The sequence below is a fragment of the Urocampus carinirostris genome, chromosome 5, assembly GCF_059441175.1.
Source record: "Urocampus carinirostris isolate Australia breed hairy pipefish chromosome 5, RoL_Ucar_1.0, whole genome shotgun sequence".
Taxonomy (NCBI): Eukaryota; Metazoa; Chordata; class Actinopteri; order Syngnathiformes; family Syngnathidae; genus Urocampus; species Urocampus carinirostris.
Window position 1 is genome coordinate 22,637,175 of NC_142353.1, and position 25,113 is coordinate 22,662,287.

Here is a 25,113-nt window from a genome sequence, read left to right on the forward strand (position 1 = left end):
TCTCAGAATTCCAAAAATACCTGTGAGGTCTGCAGGTAATATGGACAATCCTGAGGTAGCACACCAAATACTCAAAGCCATTATCTCATTTCTTCATCCAATTTATGAAGGCAATGCGTATTATATGACACGAGCGAAATCAAGCTTTTAATGTTTCCCTTTGCAATCGTTCTTCATTGATTGGTGAGTGATATGAATTAATTTGTCATTTAGTGATTGTGTAATGTTAAATGTTAAAACAAATGTGAGTTTACAGATGAAAGCTTGGGTTATATCCACAAACTCCCGTCATAGCCGTTAGGTTGTTGTCGTTTTCGCTGAGTCAATGTAGCTTACTTATGTTTTCCTCAAGATATATAAAAAAGGCCACGAAGATAAGACCTTAATCAGTTCTGAGGTGGGAATCGCTACGGGAAATTACCTTAAAAGCAGGGGAATGAAACCTTTGCTAATTACTTAATGCCTTCTGAACTCCCAGTGTTGTGGATGAACTGTGGGCGAGTGGCCTTCGAGCTGACAGTAGCCTATTGTGTGAAGACATCTGGTGGAAGTCATGGGATAATGTTTTTGCAGGAAGTCACTGAGCGAGCCGGGGCGGGCAAACATCACGAGATTTTTTAAGCACAGTATAAAGCCCAACGTTTCTTGAATGAACTTTGAACATTTCTGAATAAAGAGCGTTCCCTCTTAACCATATCTCCTTCTCTTTGTATATTTTGGGGCGATGCCCAACGACGTCCACTCCAAAATATACACAGAGAAGGAGAGGCCACTCGCCCACAGTTCATCCACAACACCAGTACTCCAAGTAAAAACATTAAAACAACCAAATAGTATATTGTAAGTACAGCTATGGATATGATTACTCTAAATAAACTGCAAGAATTAAAGAAGTGTACGTATGAAACGCAATGGCCTTTACCAGACAACTAGCCCTTAACAGGTCACAACAGCAAAGGAAGTAACGCTGTTGCTGCAAAATTTGTTTTCCTGCTTATCTGTTAATCAAGATGGCCTTGACTCCCACATTCCAAGACGCTCGAGAGCTTGCCTTTCTTCTTACGGAGACGCATTTTGTTTACAAAGTTTTGTTTTTGGTGCCGGGAAGCGCGCTCCAGAGCTTGCCTTCCACATTCCAGGTCATCCATATTGCTCATTTATTATACTCGCACGCTATCTGGCGACCAACAATATACACTGCGTTTAAATATGTGATTCCTGTCTCAACCAATCAAATTTGTTTTCTGTGTTCATATAAACCAATCAGATGTGTAGTTTCCTTCTTGTGTTTTCCAATATATGAGCTTCCTGACAGAGGAGTGTGATTCTTTCCTGATCCGTTTATTTTGTAACAAACGGAACAGCCAACATCAAATCGCATACAACTGGATTCGCAACCTGTTGCTGGACGCCACTGCTGTGAACAACAGTGGCACTCAGTGATAAAGAGATAGTATTCTCTAATGGTAGTTAACAATATTTACATTCAAATCACACCGCATGGAGAGAATTCAATGGAGCGAAAGCAAGGTTTAGATTTCATAAATGTTTTGGGGGGGGGGGGACAACGCTCCGCTTTTAATATCCATGAGTACTTCCGTAAACATGAGCGCATTGCGTGTGATATCACGTGTCCTCCCTCGATCAGGCTGGCCAGTTGTGACGCTAACACGGGAGACGAAGTGTCGCATACAAGCCAAATTTAGTTGGAAATGTGAAGGGTCTCACAAAAACATCGGACTTCACCCCAAAAATTTGAATTGAGGATTAAGCTCTGCAGTTTGAACTTAACCTAAGCTGCCATGGCAAGATGACAATTGACAAAAAAATAATGCTGTCTTTGAGGTCCTTAGCATTAACGAAGAATATATTAAACTTGGCACATCTTTTAGACTTGCGAAAATTACATACACAATTTGTCTCAGTAACAACCCCTACAGTTGTTTAAAGCTCCCGTGTACTCGTTTAAGAAAATTCAGAGGTGTGTATAGAAACCCAATGCAAATATGTTTCCTGGAGTAATATGGTAAAATGAATAATTGGAAGAAGTATTCTTTATATTACCATTTTTTTATGATGTAAACCTTTATTTTTCTGTCTCACGAATTGTCTATTTTCTCCTACGTGTTACATCTGAATTACTTATAAGTTGGTCTAACTCTCCAAACATCTAGGACAAAAAAATATAGGGAACCAATCTTGAGTCAGGGCCCTTTATAGAGTCCTTCAGCTCCAGTTTTTTTCCTTTTAAGGAAAGCTAAAACATTTTGGGAAAAAGTGTTTTAATGAAAAATAATGTCAATATTTTGGATTTCAATCTTGCTCGTTTTATTCCTTTATTTTTTCAACTTTCAATCTCATATTTGAGTTTTACTTAATTTTCAGACATCTGATGCATTTATACTAATAAATATTAAAAATTACGATCACCAAAATATTCCACCCCCAAAAATATATTTTTTTTAAATAGACTATTTCTCCATCTGGTGTTACAAAATGCTGCCAAAACTCAAATATTTAAAAAAATGGTAAAAAAAACATATATATATTAATACTAAAAGATTAATACTAAAAAGACTATGACAACTTTTTCTCGTCATATTATAATTTTTTTTTTTTAATTTACGAACTGGGTTTTTGCGCTTGTTACAAAATTGAACTGAATGTCCGTGACATAGTTTGGTAAAAATCTGGTATGGATCAACAGTAATAAACTACAAATTCAGAAGAACGTGAACCACTTAAAGTATATTTTTCTATTACACCAACCTGTCGTCATTCTTGGGCAAAAGAATTTCCTCTGTGCTTCCGTTGGTCCCGAACACGGTCATGAAAATGTTGGTGTCCGTGCCAGCATACTGCATGTCGCCAGTGACCACCGTCGCAGTATAAATCACCTAACACAAACACAGATAGGTGAATTTTTTCAAGTGGTGGCTGTCAGAATACTATAAAATGTCACTGCATACGTATAATCATAATTATTAGGTTTTCCAGTTATATCCGTTTGACTATCTAAATTATCACATTATTTATTTGGTTGTTTTTTGCACACTTTATGATTATCTATGTATTTGTCTGAAGCATTTACTCATGGGTGGGGTTTGGAACTTTGTAAGAGCACACTCAGATTGCAACGAGTAGGTGGTTGAAAAAAAGTTCACTTGGAAAATTTCCACTACACACAGAGACTCATCTTTCAAGCCACGCCCATGTCTTAGAATATTCTGCTCCACGAGTTTTATGATGCTTTTTGGGTAGACATGCTCTTCCAAACTAGCTCAGTATATATATCATGTCTTGTTTGGTTCATCTCTTTGATTTTTTATTTTTTTTGTACTTTGTTTTATTCTATTAAGATATTCTGAATCAGAGTCAGCATTTGCCGAACCAGGGAGTAGACAAGGAATGTACAGAGGAGAAAGGCACATTTTTTGTGTATAAAATTTACTAAAATGTTATAACATCAAGGGTTGATGCCAAAAACAGAAGAGTGGAGACTGTGATGAAAAAACTAAGGAGTGGACTCCTAAAAAGTTCCTAAAACAAAATGTAATTAATAGATAAGGATAGAATGCAGAGGGTAAGAAATGCAAGGGGGTGGGGGGGTAAAGAAGATTGGGCTGGTAGAAGGAGTACTATAAAGGAAATACTGAACAACTAAAAGGATTATAGGACTTGAGTAACAGGCCTCAACAAAGGCTATTTTTACCATTTGAAGGGAGTATTAAACTTGTTAATAGAATTTGAGGAGTTCGGTAGAGGAGGAAGAGTCAATAATGTGAGTTAGTACTTGTAGAACAGGGGTGTATAAGTGTGTATGAGTGGAACAGAGACAAATAGCTGTATCGATAGGCAGGCGGTAGACCTAAGATTTATGGCCCGAGCCCGAACCCGAACCCGAGGCAATTTCGGGCCGGGTCGGGCCTGAAATGTCAGCCATACGGTCGGGTCGGGTCGGGTTCGGTCCTGCTTTTTTTTTTTTTTTTTTTTTTTTTTTAATTATTTAATAATTATAAATATATGTTCATTAAAAATATATACTTAAACTATGTATGGATACTAGACCAAGGAATATTTGTTATAAAATAAATAATTTGGATAAAACGGAGAAGGAGCTGTAATTGCTTTTAACGGAGCCAGAGCATGCTGGCATGGTGAGATTTTCATCCGCGTTAAAAAACGCAATTTGTAGAATACGATCGCGCTTTATTGTTTAAATAAACGCGTTATATAGACTAGGATCTCCCAATTGTTATAATTAGCTCGCTTTATTGTTTTAATAAGCGTTTTATATAGAATACGATCGCTTTTGTCGGAAGCGTACATTGACGTTGGTGACATTTTCATCCGCGTTAAAAAACGAAATTTGCAGAATAAAATCACGCTTTATTGTTTAAATAAACGCGTTATATAGACTAGGATCTCCCAATTATTATAATTAGCTCGCTTTATTGTTTTAATAAGCGTTTTATATAGAATACGATCAGGGGGGAATTTGCATAGGAGTCGGAAAAGGGCACAACACGTCAACACCCCCTCAAAAAGTGCTGCGCTAAAATCTTAAGGGCGTACTACTACTGCTGCTGTGGATTATGGCCCAATGATCAAGACGTCAAAATGACGGACGCCCTTAAATGTTTTCGCTACCTCAAAAAAAAAAAAACCGTCAATGACAGATTGTCGCTTAATGTGACATCTGCAGTGCAGACACAGAAATATAAAAGATGTAAATGTTTGTACAGTTTTATTTAACTTAGGCCTAGATGTTGTAACAAAAGGCAGAGTTTAATTTGTTATCATAAATCACCCCTCCTTATAAATAAAATATGTAATTTCGGGCCCCTTCCGGGCCGGGCCAGCAAATCCAGTTAATTAGTCGGGCTCGGTCCGGGTCGGGTTTAATACCCCTCGGGCCTGCGTCGGGCTCGGGTGCTTTTTTTTTGGCCCGATCTTACCTCTAGCAGGCGGTAATGCACCAAAGTTAAACTGGAAGAAGTATAATCCAACACTCAGGGAAAAGAACAAGTGCCTTTATGGCCCACTTTTAGCAAAACCCTTCCTGCAGGTCACCTCCACTCACTTTGCGGCTGATGCTGATGGTGCTGGAATCCAGCACGTTGAACAGTCGGACAGTGAGGCCGTCGCCACGATCTTTGGCCAGCCAGCACTTGCACTGGAAGCTGTATTTGATGCCTTTGGTGGGCACTCCGATCGACAGCTCGTCTACCAACCAGCAGCTTTCTGGTGTGGCACCGTTGTGACCCAGCTGAGGGAAGGACTGAGTAAGTCATTGTTCAAAAGCTATGATCTCATCTTTTTTTTTAATTTATATGACTGTTCAAAAGTTTGTGATCGCTTTAAAGTGTCCTTACTTTTGAAGGAAAAGTCAAGATATGAAGATAACATGAAGTTACTGTATTTAGAAGCACACCCCATGCATAGTTATCATGATAAATTACTATTATAGCTTCAAATGTTTGGTTTTTAATGCAATATCTACATAAGTGTAAAAAGACCCATTTCCAGCAATCAGCACTCCAGTGTTCTAATAGGACATTCTGTTTCTACCGTAAATTCTGGACCATAAGCCGCTACTTTTTCCCCAAACTTTCAACCCTGCGGCTTATTCAGTGATGCGGCCAATTTATGTAACTTGTCTGATGGCCGCCAGCGGCGCTCGAGTACAAAAGGTAAGATTTAGACCGGTGGAATATATGCGCCGAGGAAAACTGCAACTTCTTGGCTTGACTAGCGGCGAGAAATCTTTCACTAAAACGGGCCGCATGCGAAAGGCAACTTTTTCGCAAGTCTGCCAGTGGATCCTGACAGCGTGGGGCAGCATCAAAAAATCTACCATCACCAACGGGTTCCGAAAAACTGGTCTGCTGCGTGACGGAGAGGAGGGCACAAAATCAGGAGTGGATGAAAGTTCCAGCAACAGTGACAGCGCGAGTCCGGCTGCGGGAGCGTGGGACGACGTCTATATGACACAGTTTCTTTCCGACACTGAGGAAGACGACTTTGATGGCTTCAGTTCTAAGGAGGAAGATGAGGACAGTATGTTTTTTTTAAGAGACCCGTTTACTGTGTTGCGAGCGTGTTGCTAGCGTGTTGCAACCATTACCTGCCCAGATGAAAGTTTTATTATTAGGATTAAAGCTTTGAAAACTCTCTCGGTGTACCGTCTTTCTTTGTAAATATGTGTAACCATGTATAATATGTTTTTGCAACTGTATATTTTTGTAATGTATTTATTTGTATTTATTTTGGACACTTATTCTGATATGTTTTGGACGGGCGAATTAAAAAGAAGAGGCGTAACAAACGCGGGCTGACGGTAAGTGGGGACCGGTAAAGGTGAGTGTTTGTGGACACGGCGGACAATAGTGGATATATATTTTTCCCACCCTTATCTTTGAAAATATACACTTTTTTCGTTGGATTACTCTCAACGGAACCCAGACTCTGCCGGTCTGCATCAAACCTTAAGTACCGGCCGCATTTTCTGTTCATTTGGCCGGCTGTGATTTTTGGACTGTGTACTTTAATGAAGGATATTCAGTTACAATCGCGGGACTTAAAGTCGGGTCTGGGTTAATTTTGTGTTTGTGTCACATTTTTTTAATGTGGGCCCATGCGGCTTATATACAGGTGCGGCTTCTGTAAGTACAAAATCGGTTTTCCTCTTAAAATGTGGTGGGTGCGGCTTATAATCAGGTGCGCTCTATAGTCCGGAATTTATGGTAATTGTGTTTGATGGGTAATTAATAATTAGAAAACCCTTATGCTATGGTGTTAGTACAGTTTAGGATTTTAGAGACACTGTATACCTGACCTTCCTTTGAGCTAGTCGAGTATCACATTTGTGGGTGTGACTCAATTTCAGAATGTCCAGAAAAGCAAACCTTCACATGAAATTGGCAGTCTATTCTTGTTCTAAGAAATGAAAGCTATTTCATGCAAGTGAATGGTAATTCGCTGAAGATATCCTACAATGGTGTGTACTACTCCCTTCAGCGAACATAAACAGGGTAGAAAGAGAATTGGAAGGCCCTGCTGCAGAACTAAGCAAGAAACAAGTACATTAGAGTCTCTAGTTTGAGAAATAGACTCCTTACAGGTCCCCAACTATCAGTTTTGTTAACTAGTATCCATTAAATACGAGTGCCAACCTCTACAGTGAGGTGAGAAGCCAATGGGCATTGGGCAACAAGTTTGATAAATATAATTATGACTTTTCTATGGTAAATAAAAAAAATGTCTAGCTAATCCCAAACTTTTCCATGGTATTGTATATTCAGTAGTTTTCATTAGATAATGAGTGTGTATTTTGAGAGTGAGCACAAAAACCAACTAATTCTCACTTCCACCCTCTTTATCTCCCCCACGTCGGTTCCGTAGCACACAAAATGCTCCATGCTTCCAGCCGCAAAGGATTCCTTCCCATCCGGCAGGTCCAGCCACAGCCGGTCCGTCTCCTGTTCCCCAGGACCGAGGATGATGACATAGACCCTGGCACTAGTGCTGGCATCGCACTCCAGCCCAGTGGACAGGGTCAAGTGATAGGGTATGACTGCAAGACGCACAAGGGGAAGAAAGTGTTGGTCGTAAAAACAAGATGGCAGTCAATCATTTAAGCTCTCTTTAGGTGAGCCTCGTGTAAATAGAAATTTCCCTAGATACAAGTATTCAAAAAATGCTTTTTTGTATGATACCTCACAATTTTTTGATGATGATTTAAATCAATATTATTTTCCTTTGATAAATTACGTTTTTTTGTTTTCTTTTAGCACTAGGGGGCACTAAATAATACAAAATGTCTCTTTGGGTATTTGTGAACTATAACAACCTTTGCTAGATCCTCCAATATTAGAGGCCATTTTGAACGCTACTATAATGAAACTGGTGATTTGTGTTATGTTTTACATTAGTGCTTATAAATAACAAGACATTTCAATAAATCCCAGATTTATTTAAAACAGTTTGAGAAATTCATGTAAAAGTCTACATTGCAAAAAAAATAAAAGAAAATCTAACCCCGTGTAGAGGTCATAACCCCAGCCAAATTTACCGCACAGAGCGACCCCGTGAGGGAAGTGACTAAACTCCCCAATGGATGGGTTGGCCTATGGTCGACCAATCATTTTGAAGTCACACTCTCGCTGCCCACCTATAAAACCAACACGCAAGCTCCAAACTTGCTCTTTTCCTGCAAGCTGCATTCCGCAGCTCCTTTCCCCAGGAGACCCCAAAAAATGGGATGCTGGCAAGGGGTGCAGACAGGCCTTTGTTCTCCTTGAGACTCCATGCGGCCACAAACCAGAACAGGCTGGCGTGCGTGGGCCTGGATCACGATAACTGACCGGGGTCTCCAGGCTTGGAGTCCGGTCAGAGCAGAATCTCGAGGCTGTGAGATTCTGTGGTTCTTGGTGTTTCTATCACCTGGATAAGGACAACCCGCTGTGAGCTCCAGATCAACTGCAAAAAAGGAACCTGGTTTTCTCCAACCCCAGTAGGGCCACGTGCCTCTCCCTCCCCAAGGGTTCTCGCCTATGTTTCTCAGAGGTACACGAGAAAAAAATCACAACAAACTGTTTTGGTGCAAGGGCAAATAGTCAAGCCAAGCCACGTCATGTTTATTTGTATAGCCCCTTAATCACAAGGAGTCTCAAAGGGCTGTACAGACCACAAAATATTGCAAACTACAGACTATTATTACACCATCCCCTGATCTAAAACCTAGACGACGGCAAGGAAAAACTCAAAAACCTCAACCTGAGGAAAATAAAGAAACCTTGAGAAGGTCCGGACACAAGGTAATCCCCCTTCCAATGACCAGGCTGCAATGGTTGTTGCAATAACAAATACCACGCAGATATTGTCGACAGATAATATAGGTCATTCATAGGCTAGAGAAGAGAAGTGTGTTTTAAGCCTAGATTTAAAGATTTCCACTGAGGTTGCAGATGGAATCTCAGGGGGCAGAGCATTTCACAACACCGGGGCTCGAAAGGAGAACACTCTCGATTGTGCGGTTCTCATTTCTGACTATGATGCTAAATAAGTTGATTGTATTAACACTGCGAGTTCTTCATTTGTTTGTGTGCCTATACATTTTTCCTTTGGAGTGATCCATCGACAATTCAATGAACTGCAAATAGAAGATTTAATATGTTTTGGAGTAATTGCCTTCCATATTATTGGTACTAACCATGATCCGAAATCCTATCGTTCGGTTTCATTTTGTTTTCTTTATTTGAGTGGTGTTCAGGTTTCTTCAGAAGAATAATAGATAATAGAAAACTCTGACGAATCCTAGAGTGTGTGTGTGTGCGTCTTGATGAAAGTATATTGAACTCAAAATGGTAGAAATAATTCCTTTGGAATTGCTATGTAGCAAATCCTTCAAATTATGAGACAGAGGGTTTTTCGGAAAAACAAATGTAGTTCTCCAAAAAAGAAAGATGAGTTTTGAAAAGGATAAACTCGGCTCTTTAATTCAATTGGCCAAAAAAGTTTTGGTTAAAACAATTTATTGACCACCGCGTAATGCTACACCAATAAGCAGAAAAGTCTGTCTATTTATAAAGAGTGTGTAGTATTTTGAGCATACTTGTCAAACTCGTTTTCAACGAGGCCAAATATTAGTATAATTTATGTCCTCAAATAGCCTGATGTAGCTTATAACTGTAACTAAATGCAATTGAATACTACCTAGAACAAATGTCACTTCTCCTTAATCTAAAATAACTCGGAAAGTGTATCACTTATTCAAGTTACAGACATTACTGATGTGTAGAGGCGCTGAGCCGTTACTTTGCAGGTATCATAGATTGTGGGAAATGAAGTATTTGGTCAAATCACTCTTTTTACCCATTTATTTTTAGAACCTCAGACATTTCAAGTACTTGAACATACAATTTTATGTTATTACTCAAACTGTTATTTTTTATTTTACCTTCATTTTGACCTAATTTTCTAGTAAAATAAGAAAAATGATACGATCCTATTTAAGATTTTGACCTTTATTTAAATTGATCTTCCTAGTAAAATAAGAAAAATAATGGCTCATACAGGACACAGTAGACAATTGCTAATATTCTTATCTATTATTATTTTTCTTAGTAAGAAATGAGAGATATAACACAAATTGTACATGAGAATTCTGTGAATTGATATCCTCATAAACCTACTTGGGCCTTCTTCAATTTCCGTCTTTTTCTTCTTCTTGTTCATGTTCCGGTCAAATCCCATTTTAGCTTGAGCTACCTTCCTGGAATTAGCATCGGCGTGTCTTTCACTTTTGTATCCCTGAAAGGTGAACAGAGCTGTTGTATATGCTTTTTGATTTGTTATTTTTCTCACTGCACTTAATATACCTTGACGTAGAAGGTCCTCTCCAAGCGCTTGTCCTCCTTTTTCTTTGAGAGCCAACGCTCACACAGGAACATGTAGACCTCCTCTGTGTCCACATCAAGGACCTCCACCTGGTCCAAGTACCAGTCAGCCCCCAGCATGGAGTTGTCATGGCGAATTCGGATCTTAAACACTTGGCCCAGGTCTACGGCTTCAATGGTAAATTTGTCCACCTAGAAACCAGACAACATGACATTCTCAATGTACAGTAAGCCCCTGCTGTATCACGTTCTACTTTTCGCATGTTTCGCTACTCCGTGGATTTTCATTGTGCATCGTGTTCTGCATTCTGATTGGCTTAACTGTTAACAGGCCCCTTTTTCTGCATGTTTCCGCCTGTGTGTCAATAATTTTGCGGTCTAAGTTGTACACATACGTAAAATAGCTTACAGAGAGTAATCAACACAGCCCAGAAGATCATCTGCTGCTCTTTACACAGTCTAGAGTACATAGCCGGTTTGCAATACCGCTGCAAAGCCATCGTCAACATTATGAAGGACTCTTCCCACCCCGGTTGCACCTCTTTGACCAGTTCCCCTCTGTTAGGCACTACAGGTCCCTTAAAACAAGGATTACCATCAGCACCCTAAATACACAAAAAGCACAAAACTTTGGAAACATGTCTCGCGCTTTTTGTTTTGCTGCTAAAAGTGATTGTACAAAACTGAAAATATATACTTTGTGACTTATTTGGGGAATTTTGTTGCTGCTTATTGCATTTCTTTTCATTGCACTATTGGACTATTGGTGGACTATTCTTTTTCATTGCAATATGATTACAATTTGAGCCAGTCTCTAAGTCTAAGCACTACATTGTAAATATCCATCCATCCATCCATAATCTGCACTGCTTATCCTCAGTAGGGTCACGGGGGTGCTGGAGCCCATCCCAGCTATCTTCGGGCAGTGGGCAGGGGACACCCTGAACTGGTTGCCAGCTAGTCGCAGGGCACACAGAGACAGACAACTCTCTCGCTTATTCACACTTAGGGACAATTTTAGACTGGCCAATAAACTTAACATGCATGTCTTCGGGATGTGGGAGGAACCTGGAATGCCCAGTGGAAAACCAAGCAAGGACGGGGAGAATATGTAAACTCCACACAGGAAGGCTGGTAGCTGGATTTGAACCTGTGGCCTCAGAAATGTGCCGCGTTGTAAATATTGTTTGCCTATTTATCCGGACAGTCCTTCATCTTTTTCTCTCTTTAAAGTCTTTATTACTCTGATTGTGTCATGTCTAATCTCGTTGCATACAATGATTCACAATGTTTATCAATGACAATGAAAACAAATTATTTTAATTTTAGACCTACATTACATACACGCAAATTATTTTCAATTTTGAGTTACTCTAAAAGCCATAAGGTCCACAAAATGCTCTGGACTGACAAAAGCAGAGGAAGATTCTTTCTATTGGTAAAAAAGTTGGAATTCAAAATGATAAAGAGAGGGAAAATCATTTTTATTTTCCAATAATCCACATGATAGTGACAAAATATCATCCGACGCAAAAAAGTGAATATTGCGCTGAAACTATGTCAACCCCATTTTGGAATCAATTGTGCAATATAGAAGCTAGATCTCTTTAAATATTATAATTTGATGGTACAGAAGTTATAAAGTACAGCACTTTTATTTATGGAATGTTCTTTTCATGTTAACGTTTTTATTGTCAGGATTTGGCATGCCACCTTCCCCCAGAGGGCGCCAACTGGGTGTGGAGCGAGGCACACCTGAGCCCAATCTCTACACACCTGTTCGTTATCTTAAGACTTTATATTGACTGCTCAGACAGTACTCTGCGTCGGGTCATTGCATTGCCATTTTCGGTTTGACCTCTGTTTCTGTTTCAGAAATTCTCAGGTTTGATTATTTGTCTTGTAAACCCTTGCTTGTTTGTTACTTTGTTCTTTTTTTTTTAATTAAATACCATCCTTATTTAGAGCAATCCTGCTTCCTTTTTCTTGGATCCACCCGCAGAACTTCACATTTACACCACAGTTTTGTTTTCCAATAATGTCCACATGGTGGCGACAAAATATGATTTAATGTAAAAAAAAATTTCGAGTGTCCTCAGCTAATTTCTACCCTTTTTGGAATCAGTTGTGCAATATAGCGGCAACATTATTATTTTTTAAATTTTTCACAGTAAAGAAGTTTTTGGATAAAAATGGTATATAAAGACCAGTATTTTTATTTGTTAAACAAATCCTTGAGCGTGTACTGTCTTTGTTCTTTGGTTTCAATGTATGATAGAGCATTTAAAAAATAAAGGTTTCTACCTTGCGGATTTGAACTATCGCTAGTCCTTTTTGAATGCAATCCCGTGAAAAACGAGGGAAAACTTCACCTCTCCTCTTTCAAATTTGTTCCTGTTGTTCTCAGATTTGGAGAGTTTGCGTTCTCCGGTGTCCCCGAGGTCTCCGTAGATGGTAAGGAAGACGTTGGAATCAGTTCCTGCTTTGTACATGTCGCCAGTGCGCACAGACACCTGGTAAGTGTGAACTGGCAAGGCAAGACAATATGGGTGAATGCTTCTCTCAAATTGATTTTGCAATTGATAAGTATTATTTAAAGTATTGGACATGTCCTGCATATTTTTGGAGTTTCTCTGCTCCAATTCAGGTAATTCCAATTACCTGGATCATTATAAAGCTCTCACAGAGCTCACGAACAAGGTGAAAATTTGCATTCCTTGAGTTAGAGAAGAGAAACCTTTCAAAAAAATGAAGGACACGCAGCTCTCTTTTTTTACCATTCTTCTGCGCCTTTGTTCATTCTTTTAACTATTATGCACTGTTTACATCATTGTCATTTAGGCCAATCATGTTGCTGCTCTTTGATATCCACACCATTTGAGCAGATCTACTTTTGTTTTAATAAAAACAAAGGGTTAAGGGAAGGGCTTTTTGAACAGGTTGGAATTTATTATTTGAAGATTAAGATGTCTCCTGTTCTCCTTGCTAGTTTCAAAGTCATTATTGTCTTCTTTCCTTATTATGAGTGCTTCATTGTTCGCGGATCCCTTAACGACCTCGGCCCTCTGGGCATCACTGAGCTTGCATCTCTGGACAGCTTTCTCCACTGCTGACGGTTCCTAGCCTGAGTTTGGGTTGTGGCAAAGTTGGCACCAGTTCTTTTTCTGTTTTACTCTCCTTCCGCCCCCTGCAACTGTGCCCTGGAGAATGGCATTGGCTAGTCCCGATGATTATATCACCTAACCATACCACTGCAAGTTTGTTTGCGCACAATTGTTAATAGTTCTTCATGGGGTCCAATGTGCCCCTTGATGGTTTTGCATGCACACTGTTTGTTTGTCACATGGGCTATGTGTTTAACGTCTAGAAGATGATTTAGCATTGCATCTCCATGGCCGGGATTTTCCTCTCAAGGTTTGTTATTAGTCCATGACTCACAGGCATAGAGGCAGAAGGAAGTAACCAGTGCTTGCATGAGTCTGATCTTTGATTATACTGCTATGTTCTTGTCCCCCAGATGGGTTTAAGTCTGGCTGTGGTTTGAGCTATTATTGACATCGTTTCTGGTTCTGACCCTTTTTCTAGTTTGACATTCTTAAGACGTTTAAATTTGGTGACAGATTTAAGCTCTTAGTGGTTGATGATGATGTTTGTGTTGATACCTTGGAGGTTGTTAGTAATTTATCTTGTTTTTTTTTCTGTGCTACCAAACTATGAACTTATCAACAGTTAATACTACTCTCAGCTCACGTTCCAACGCGTCCTCCACCTCGGTTTCGGTGCGCTTTAGAGTGCCACCCCGGAGGAGTTTCTCCGTGATGATGTTGGACGGGACCAACTCCCTAACTGTCTCCCCGTCCTCCTCCGATTTAGCCAGCCAGCTCTCGCATAGGAAAATGGTTGTCTCAGACCCCTGTTGATAATAAGATCCCAGTATGTCATTCCATTGCAATTATAACGTTTGTTTTTTCTAGGCTACCTTTCCTTTCCTGAGCAGTCGTCTGATCTCCACTCTGTCAAGGTGCCACCCAGGATAGGACCCTCTGTTGTCATGACCCACCCGGATCTTCTCTATAATGTCGCCAACGTCTTCCAACTGGGACAGAATACATACAGTAGATAAAATGTCAACACACCCTTGTGTAAATGCAAGAGTTAGGGGATTGATAAAAAAGACCTGAATCAATCCATTCAAAACTTTGCCAACCATTTAAGGCAGACCTGGCCTCTTCAGTCCTCCAGGGATGCATGTCCTGCACGATTTTGAAGGTTTTCTCGTCTTCAATTCAGGTGATACAAACTATTGGCTCATTAGATAGCTGGCAATATTGTTAATGATCCTGGTGAACAAAATCTATTGTATTTAAGAGATAAACCCTCACTGACCGGAGTGCCCAGATTGAATTTAAGTAATCTTTACAATCGTTTCCAAAAGTGGCCATTTTTAAATGTTTGACTTCTCTTTCCAGAAGACAATTTAATAATTGGGCACACTTGCGCATAATATTGGTGCGCAAAAATGAATCACGAATTGCTTTGCGACATTATTTTCGGTTCTGTTTTGAATACATGGGATCCAATAATCTTGGACATTTCATTGGCAAACCAATGTGTCAATCATCATTTGATTTGGTGGCTACTGGCTGAAGATATTCAGACCTCTTTGAGCAGATATTTGTTTTATCAAACAGGCCTGTATGGGCTAATATGGGCTGTGGACCGTGAAAAAAAGCCCGCAATTGGCTGACAAAGGTATCAATCAAAAAAGAAAGGCTAACTCGCAGATTGGGAATAATTTTACGAGTCTATTTATTTTCAAAGCGAGTTTTGGAGCGAAACGAATGAATTCCAAGAAGCAACGTCCAACAAAGCAGAAATGTTTTCAGGCGGATTTCTGTTTATCCGTCAGCATTATTCTGGAGTAAATATTTTACACGGTTGGATTCTATGGATTGTCCTTGATGTAACGAAGCCATTTTTGCGGACATTCAAAGAATTCGAAGATGGCCAGGGGATGTTATGATGAGTTACTATGTTTTAATAGTTATCGGGTATCTTGCTTTGTACAGATAAGGATGTTTCTTTTATCATTATATTTCGTATTTATCATATCTTGAAGAAGTTTAATATTTACAATGATTTGTGGCATGGCGTGTTTTAGTGACTGGTGACATGGTACGGACACGATTAGGGGTTAGCAATGCGCTATAAAATTGTTATTTGAAATAACTAAAAAAATACATAAAATTAGAAAAAATACCTCAAATGAGCAAAAGCATCTGAATTCAAAATAGCCTTTTAATTATTTTCATTCGATATTATTTCTTGTTTTTTCTTCTCTGGAAAAACATATTTGATAAGTTTATTCTGTTATCAATATTAGGCACCTGCAAAGGAAACCCATTGATGTTATCTCTCCTTATTTTAAGTGTTTACGAAACCTATACTCATCAGTACCCAAAAACTAATTTAAGTCAACTAATACCAAAAAAACTAAAAAAGAACACATCCTATTTCAGAATGTTCCTTTTGTAAGTGACGGGGCCCAATTCAAGTGACCTTTACCTCCACTATGAACATGTCTTCAGCTCCCCTCTCAAAGTAGAGCCTCCTCTCCCTCTTGTTGACACACAGATGCTTCTGCAGAGTGCACACTCCATTCTGTCCATACAAAACAATGAAAACGTCCGCATCTGTGCCGGCGGCAAACACATAGCTGGTGTAGATCTTCAGCTCGTATGGTACAACTGATGGATTAAAGAGAAAATGTGAAAGTGTTTGTCTAACATGCAAGTTGTTTTGTGTGCTAACCGGTGTCCATTTTTAATCATTGCCAGCCTACTTCAATGGACAATAGAGGATTGACACTGAATCACTTAATAATACATGGTACGAAGTATGTGGCACTCACATGGCGTGTACACCTCAGTCTGCAACTCAGCTGGATAAAGATCCCTTACTATGGCGCCATCATCTTCTCCCCTGTCCAACCAGCGGCCACATGGGAAGCGCAGTCTAAGCCCTTGAGATGGGGCATTGATCTCCACCCAGTCTAAGAACCAACCGGGGGATCCCCCTGTTGAAAATCAAAAAGAAAATCGCTGAGTTAAACAAAGTATTCTTGCTTGCATGAAACCAAGATAAGGGATTGAACTGGGAAATGTTTAGTATTTTGGCTGAATTTAGTCCCAAGTCGGTTGCATGGAAGCAGGTTTATTTTACTCGACTCAGTTGCTAAGGTGATTTATTCTCTAGAACTAGCCTGCTTCGCAACAGGCTAACAACTAGGCTAAGATTATCCCCAGAGATACATTTGGCACTTCTAGTTAATCAGGTGAAAAATTATTGGGTTTTATAGCATTTTTTATATGCTGTATTATTTTGATTATATTGCATTATTTTTTTACACATATGCTTTATTATCAGTTCATTAAATACAGTAGACTGTATAACTGCAACAGTCATTTTAGAGTCATTCATGTGGGAAATGTATTGCTGCAACGTGTTTTATTGCTATACAGATTAAGAATGATTGCCAAATTGCCATCAGAGTTTGTTATTAGTGCTGTACTGTATTTGAAATTCTAAAAGTGACGCTAAAGCTTGCAGAGATGGTATCACTGAAGTCTTTGACAACGGTAATTTAGCATGTATAGGTCCAACTCCAAATCATCTGTTCCCTTGTCCCCTTGCAAAGAAAGAGAAGTTTGTTTCTTATGAAACATGTAATAAAATACCTAAAAGAGAAAAATAATATAAAAACAAGAATGTTAGGAGAATTTTTTTTTAAATGTGCTTGTTGCCCCCGTCTCCTTGCAGGCAAAAATTATACATCTGAACCAGATTCAGGATATTTATTGTTATTGCCAAAAAGACCAAAAGAGCTTCGTTTGGATCCATTGATCCATTAACTAAAAGAAAATACAAAATCCACAATATAAATATCCAGAATATACAAAACTCAATTCCAATGAAGTTGGGAAAGTGTGTTAATTGCAAATAAAAATTGATCCAAGTAAATTGCAAATTCTTTTCAACCCATATTTAAATGAATGCACAGCAAAGACAACATATTTATTGTCTTCACTCATAAACTTTATTGTTTTGGGAGAAAATCATCAACTCTGTAATTTGATGACAGCAACACGTGCCAAAATAGTTGGGACAGGTGTCAATAACTACTCAGAAAGTGGATGAATGGAAATCAACCAACTATTTGCAGGTGAACAGATGAATTAGCAACAGGTGAGAGTTGTTACTGGGTATAAAAAAGGGAGACCCGAACAAGCTAAGTCATTCACATGCAAGGATGGGGCGAGGTTCACCTCTTTGTGAACAACTGCGTGAGCAAATTGTTGAACAGTTTAAAAACAACATTCCTCAAAGTACAATTGCAAGGAATTTAGGGATATCATCATCTACAGTCCATAATATTGTGAAAAGGTTCAGGGAATCTGGAGAAATCACTGTGCGTAAACGGCATGGCCGTAAACCATTATTGAATGCCCGTGACCTCCGAGCCCTCAAGCGGTACTGCATTAAGAACCGACATCAATGTGTAAAGGACATCACCACATGGGCTCAGGAACACTTTGGAAAACCACTGTCAGTCAATACAGTTCGACGCTATATCCGTAAGTGTGGGTTAAAACTTTATGTTGCAAAGCGTAAGCCATTCATCAACAACATCCAGAAACGCCGCAGGGTTCTCTGGGCCCGAGCCCATCTAAAATGGACTGATACAAAGTGGAAAAGTGTTCTGTGGTCTGATGAGTCAGTTTTCCAAATTGTGTTTGGAAATTGTGGACGTCGTGTCCTCCGGTCCAAAGAAGAACAGAACCACCCAGACTGTTATGCACGCAAAGTGCAAAAGCCAGCATCTGTGATGGTATGGGGGTGCATGAGTGGCCAAGGAATGGGTAACCTGCACATCTGTGAAGGCACCATTAATGCAGAAAAGTACATTCAGGTTTTGGAACAAAGTATGTTGCCATCCAAACAGAATCTTTACCATGGGCGCCCTTGCTTCTTCCAGCAGGATAATGCCAAGCCACACACTGCACGTCTCACGACAGCGTGGCTTCGTAGTAAGAGGGTGCGGGTGCTTGACTGGCCTGCCTGCAGTCCTGACCTGTCTCCCATTGAAAATGTGTGGCGCATTATAAAGCGCAGAATAAGACAAAGGAGACCCCGGACTGTTGAACAGCTGAAGCTGTACATAAAGCAAGAATGGGAAAGGATTCCACTATCAACGATTCAACAACTAGTCTCCTCACTTCCTAAACGTTTATTGAGTGTTATTAAAAGGAAAGGTGATGTAACACAATGGTGAAGAAGCCCCTTTCCCAACTACTTTGGCACTTGTTGCAATTATAAAATTCTAAGTTTATCATTATTTGCTTATGGAAATAAAGTTTATGAGTTTGAACATGGATAATCTTGTCTTTGTGGTGTATTCATTTAAATATGGGTTAGAAAAGGTTTGCAAGTCATTCTATTCTAATTTTACTGACATTTTAAACTTTTTCCCAACTTCAATGGAATTGACTTTTGTATAACAATAGTGCCAAGCTTTCTCCCTTTCCTTGATAGTGCTCGCGTAACCTCTACAATTTTCCGATCTGTGATTCTGATATCGATCCTGTGGGTCTAAATGAGGATACAGTGAACGCGCATTTATCCAAAATATCTACAACTGTCTCAGTAAAGATGCAACTTATTAGGCCAAAATCTAGATCAAGCTATGGTTAATTAGTAAGCCTGGATTTCTTTATTCCACTTTCATGCAATACTTCCCAGAGCTTTTGTTTATCTGCACCTGAGTTGTCATGACCGATTCGAAGCTTTTCCAGCTCGCCCAAGTCCACAGCCTCTACGGTGAACTCGTTGATTTCACCCTGCTCAAACTTGTTCTTGTAGTTCTTACAGGCCTTCAGATTGATGATACCTGCCAGCAACAAGTAGATCTCAGGTAAGCCAGAGTTGAAAAAAGAACAGTAGGACATTGACGGCTTTCCCCACCTGTGTCATCCTTCTCTCCAAATAATACGACAAAGACGTTAGCGTCAGTTCCTGCGTACTTCTTTTCTCCAGTTTTTACTTGTACTGTATACGTAGTGGACATAGCTGTAAGAGAAATTTAAACTATCAATGCTAGAATACCTATGATTGATAAGCATCGACTTTCTGAATGACTTTCAACTTGTTGGGTTTTGCTTATTATTCAAATATATATATATTTTTTTTAACCAATGAAAATCTTTTTACCACTAGGAGGCACTAAATAATACACAATGCTCCTTGAATTTTGTAATTAATAACAACTGTAACAACAAGAACCTAAAAAGCTAAAAACATACCGGTAGAGGTTTGCTTCAGGAAAATACCAATTCTGTGAGGTTCAATCACACCAATGCTTGCCACAGGGAACTGAACTGAAGAACTACACCTGGTGCTCATTAACCATAAAGGCAGCACGGTCAGAATTCTAGCGTCGGATTGTTGACATTTCTTCCCATGCCGCTTATCTGAACCCCTGACGCCTGCTTTCTGTCTAGTAAGACTTTTGTATTTATCCTGCCATGATTATTTGGACTGTGTTTTGTTGCTGTTATATTCTCTCCTCCTTCTGTGAAGCGCTTTTTGTTATTTCCCCTGACCCCATTAAAACTGACAACTCAATGCTTGAGAGTTAGGATACTCTCTCCCCATCACAAAAAATTCATTTTTTCCTCCATGCTCATACAAATGATTGCTGAAATCCATTTATCGAAGAATAGAATATGGGATGAAGAAAAAAGGATATGCATAATGAAAAATTATTGAATGGGGTCTTTTATTTTTGAGTATTTTAACATTTAAAGCAGCATTGTAAATGAGTCATCGTACCTTTCTGCTCGAGCCCCAGTGTGGCAGTACCTCCCTCCTCATCCTCTTCCTTTTTTATGAAGGCCTCGTCCACAGGGACGAGTTCCCTTGCTATCTGGCTATCATCCTCGTCCACAGCCAACCAGCGGTTACACGGGAAGTAGTACCTGATAAAATAAAAGAAGGCTTGGATTCAAAAGCTTAAAGCTCCGAATATGTTTCAGGTTGTTCTACCCACGTCATATCGTCTTTTGTGTCAACTATCTCCACGCGATCTAGAAACCACGATGAATACATGCACGTGTTGTCGTGACGGATCCGAAGCTTTTTCAGAGGACCCAAATCGATAGCTGTCACGATGAACACGTCCTCCTGCAAGGCAAAGGGATGCAATCAAAATTGCTTTCAAGGCTTTTGGGTTCTTTTCTGCGGCAATGGCAACTTTGCTGAAAGTAACGCAATTTTACACCTACTAGACAGGACTAGAAATGGTCAAAGTTATGGCATACGTTGTAACAGGGCAATTTGGTATATTAAGACTTCATGTTGCACCTTTTAGCCATGTCTCGTCTGGTGCATGTGGACAGGTCCTACCTACAGGCAAGAGAAATTAACGTCTGCAGTTTTGTTTATTTTCTTGTTTTTCGTTATTTAATTTCTATTGCCCCAGGAGAAAACTGCATGCCCCGTGTCAGGGGGGGCCAAGGATGAAACCACAACCAGGGATTCTGATTTGGTGCACACCCTCGGGGCCAGTCAATAGAAGTAGTTTAGGTAGCGGACATCAATTCAAATGTAGCCATCTGGTAATTTGTGTCACGTTGCTTGGGCTTCAACTAAAAAAAATGAAGAATTACATCTCGAAGTTGAAGCTTTCCAAACTGGACTTTTAAATCAACTCAAATCATTTGGAGTCCGTCAATCCATTCTAGTCAATTTTTATCATTGAATCCGTTTTAACTAGGTCAATCACAGTCTGGTTTGGTCGCGTCAATCAGAAAGAATTGTCAAAGATGAAATTAGTAGTGAGGACGGCAGAGGAAATAATAGGTACTGGTCTCCCGTCCCTGCAAAGTGTCTACATCGATCGAACTAGATAACGGACACTAAAAATTATAGACAATCCCAGTCACCCTGCTCGCAGGTACTTTGATTACCTGCAGTCAGGTCGCCGTCTTCGCTCCATTGCGAGCAAGACTTCACGTCTTAAAGAGAGTTTTTACCCTTCCGCTATCCGTATGTTCAACGGGAATTGATTTTGGTTATTATGTATGGTATTATTATGCCAACGGCGTTCCTCCGACCTATTCTACTCTAGTCTTGTTATTTACTTATTCTTTCTTTTTAAACTATTCTATATAATTACCTTGTATTATACACTACAATATATTTTTTACTCTATTCTTTTTATTCTTTTAAAACTATTATTTTATCATTATTGAGTGTTCGCGTGTCAAATGATTTCTTGTATATATCATGTTTATGGTTTATACTGGCTGAATAAATAAATACAATACAATAGAATAAAGAAGGGGGTGACAATAATATAAGTTAAGGTATGAAGACAACATTTTAAAGTTTATTTTTTCCATGCTACCTTTTGTATAGATTTATGGTAAAAATGCTGTATTTTTTAAACAAAGCACATCAACTGTTGCCAATCAAGTGATGAATAAACTGTTCAGTAGTTTCATCCATTTGAAGATGTGACTGTGCCTTAGCAGACATGAACCCCACCACACTTCACTGACACACAGTATGTTTGTATCATCAGCAAACAATATTAATTGAAGTTTCTATGAAACTCGACTTATATAATATATAAGTAAAAAAGCTTTGGTCCCAGAACAGATCCTTGTGGGACACTGAATGTAATTAATTGTCTGTTTGTTTGATGGCAATCCCAAGTAAAATTGGGGTTCATATACCTTTTTCTTGGCCAAATTCAAGCACTTTTTAACGACTTTCAAAGCCAATTTTCCAATTTCTCCAGTACAATTAAAAGAAAAAATCAGTTGTGAGTTATGTATTTTGCAGAGGCAAAAATAAAGCTGCGATTTACATATGCGATTCTTATTCTTGCGTATGACATAATGTTTTGACATGATTCGTGCGCCAGTTTGAATCAAGCAATGAGTATAAGCAGACAAGTTCAGTGGATATCTCCTCAAATCTGTTTTGTCAGTATTAGGAGGACTAAACCGACCATCCAGTTGCTGGATCTTAAAGAATGGAGACGAACGGCGGCTTTTTTGCAGCACAGTCAATAAGATTCTGAGAAAGGCTTCTCGGTGAGATGTACCTCGCCTCGTTCAAATTTGTTGAGGTTGTCGGAGTTCCTGAGGCGGCGCTCTCCGGTGTCTCCGTTCTGGCCATAAATATTAATGAAGACGTTGGTGTCGCTTCCAGCGCCTAGCACATCACCCGTGAAGATGCACACTTCGTAGGTGTTTACTGCCAGACAGCACAAGGGATGCATTACTAACCACTACTTAACCTTCTGTTCTAAACTGTGTAGGAGGCTTGATAACCAGCCATTCAAGACAGAAGTTCCTCGACACAAGAAAAAAAGCTTTTATGTGAGCTTCATAGTGAAGGGTCTTTTTTTTTTTTTTTTAAAGCAGAAGTAAAACAAAAAGATTTCCACACAATATTATCTTGAATAACCCCGTCTGGTTGACACACAGCATTATGCCACAATCCTGCATTCTCGGTTCTGCCTTGACTGTATGTATGTTTCTTCTCTCTCCCACCCTCTCACTCTCTTACTTGACCTTAGCTTATTTCGTCACTCACTCCTGGGTGCTAATTTTCACAACTGTTACCGCTTGTCTTGATTTGTCTCTTCCCTTTAATAGTAATTCGTGTCCTTTGGTTCCTTGCTGGTTTGTTGTTTTCCGTGTAAGTCCAAAGCAATCTTGTCTCTGTTTGTTATTTCAGTGTACAAAACCCTTGCCTACCCTTCCGGATCAGGAGTACTGCTTGAAAAATTATTCTACTGTCACTTCCGGTGTTTGGGTTTACTGGAACAAGACCCCTCGCCTGATGCTTGGTTCACACTTGTTGCCTCGCTACCTGACTTCCCATGTATTGAAGACTGCCTGTATGAACGACCATTGTTTACTGTAGAAAATCTGTGCCAGATGGGCAGAATGAGTTAAAAAGCAATATTTACAGTCATGTTCCTTCAAGCTCCCCCTCTCTCAGTCTCGACATTACCTTACTTGGTCACTCACTATTTTGTTTAAAATTCCTCCTCACAGCTACGGTCACTTGTCTTGATTTCCCTCCTATCACAACTCTCACTTGTCACTACATAAGCACTCTTGTCTCAGTTTCTTGTTACTCCAGTCTAACAAACCCTTGCCTAACTTCCCAGAGTACTAGCAGCGCCTTATCAACTCTTGGACTGTCGCCTCTGCTGATTGGGTTTACTAAAACATGGCTCCCTTGCCCGCATCATCCAAAAAAAGACCACCATTCGCTGTACTTATTTGTTTCTGCACCACCGCGATTGGGTTAATGACAGAATATTACTGAAAAAGCAGTATTTACCTAAGATGATATTTTCAACACTTTTTCAATTTGATGATTACATTATATTTTCTCAGTCCTGCTCAATAAAGCAGATGAATAGAAATAGGTGGATTTTTCTTCATAAGCACTATTCCAAAAACTCAATATTAATTCAAATGACATGATGTTCGTTGTTTTGACTATTAACGATTAACTTTGACCATAACTGTTTACATCATTGTCACTATCAGCTAATCATGTTGGTGTACTTTGATATCCACACCCTTTAGAGTGGATCCACTTTTGTAACCTACGAGATTTAAGAAAAAAAAGATTCCAGCCACTGAGCCTTGTTTTTACCTTCGAGTTCTCCGTCTCCATCAGGCAGCAGCTCCACCTGCATCTCACCGTCCTCCTCTCCGGAGGCTAGCCAGCGCGAGCAGGGGAAACGATATGTCACCAGTACTTCCTGCATTTCTTCAATGCTTTCCTCCTCCTGTTCACCTTTCTTCTGTTTCTTTTTCTTCTTCTTGTCTTCCTTCTTCCTCTCCTTGGGCACCAGACCCATTGTGAGATGCTTGACCTCCACTGTCTCCAGGTACCAGCCGGATCCGACCCCCGAGCCGTCGTGGCCGATGCGGATCTTGAAGACTGTTCCCACGTCTTTGGCCTCGATCTTGAAAAGCAGTTAAAATAGTGTTTGCTAAACATCTCATCTCATCTCATCTCATTAGCTGCACCGCTTATCCTCAGTAGGGTCGCGGGGGTGCTGGAGCCCATCCCAGGAATCATCAGGCAGTGGGCAGGGGACACCCTGAACTGGTGGCCAGCCAATCGCAGGGCACACAGGGACAGACAACTCAGTCACACCTAGGGACAATTTGGACCAGCCAATTAACCTGACATGCATGTTTTTGGAATGTGGTAGAAAACCGGAGTGCCTGGAGGAAAACCCACGCAAGCACGGGGAGAACATACAAATTCCGCACAGGAAGTCCGGTAGCTGGATTTGAACCCACACAGGTTGTTCCCAAGACCTTAGAACTGTGCCGCACACGCGCTAACCACTGTGCTGCCCGTTTACTAAACATGTATTTTTTTAATTATGTGAATAATAGAACAGATAATTGTGTTAGGATATTTTGATGGGTTAAAATTTGTCATTAATCAATCAAATTATTATCTATTCTTAAGCAACTATGCCCAACTTCCCCTATCTATTGTTGTTGGTGGTATCAAAACTATAGCTAGCGGGTCAGATCAGTCAAAATAGTTAAGCTCATAGTTAAGCTCACCTGACAATGCTTCGAGAAGTACAAAAGAGTCGCAT

At 39.8% G+C, this 25,113-nt stretch overlaps 1 protein-coding gene across 1 annotated transcript in view; it reads right to left on the bottom strand.

Moving 5' to 3' along the window:
- The window catches only part of LOC148365757 (lipoxygenase homology domain-containing protein 1-like), a 63,075-nt gene that overhangs the window by 12,001 nt on the left and 25,961 nt on the right, over window positions 1-25,113 (bottom strand). Inside the window, 16 exon segments of the mRNA XM_088335091.1 lie at window positions 2,770-2,897; window positions 5,084-5,269; window positions 7,368-7,576; window positions 10,197-10,314; window positions 10,383-10,592; window positions 12,773-12,927; window positions 14,151-14,313; window positions 14,380-14,496; window positions 15,966-16,147; window positions 16,312-16,476; window positions 19,219-19,347; window positions 19,422-19,526; window positions 20,289-20,434; window positions 20,506-20,639; window positions 22,570-22,721; window positions 24,144-24,459. Of these exon segments, the coding sequence (XP_088191217.1) occupies window positions 2,770-2,897; window positions 5,084-5,269; window positions 7,368-7,576; window positions 10,197-10,314; window positions 10,383-10,592; window positions 12,773-12,927; window positions 14,151-14,313; window positions 14,380-14,496; window positions 15,966-16,147; window positions 16,312-16,476; window positions 19,219-19,347; window positions 19,422-19,526; window positions 20,289-20,434; window positions 20,506-20,639; window positions 22,570-22,721; window positions 24,144-24,459 (2,615 nt within the window).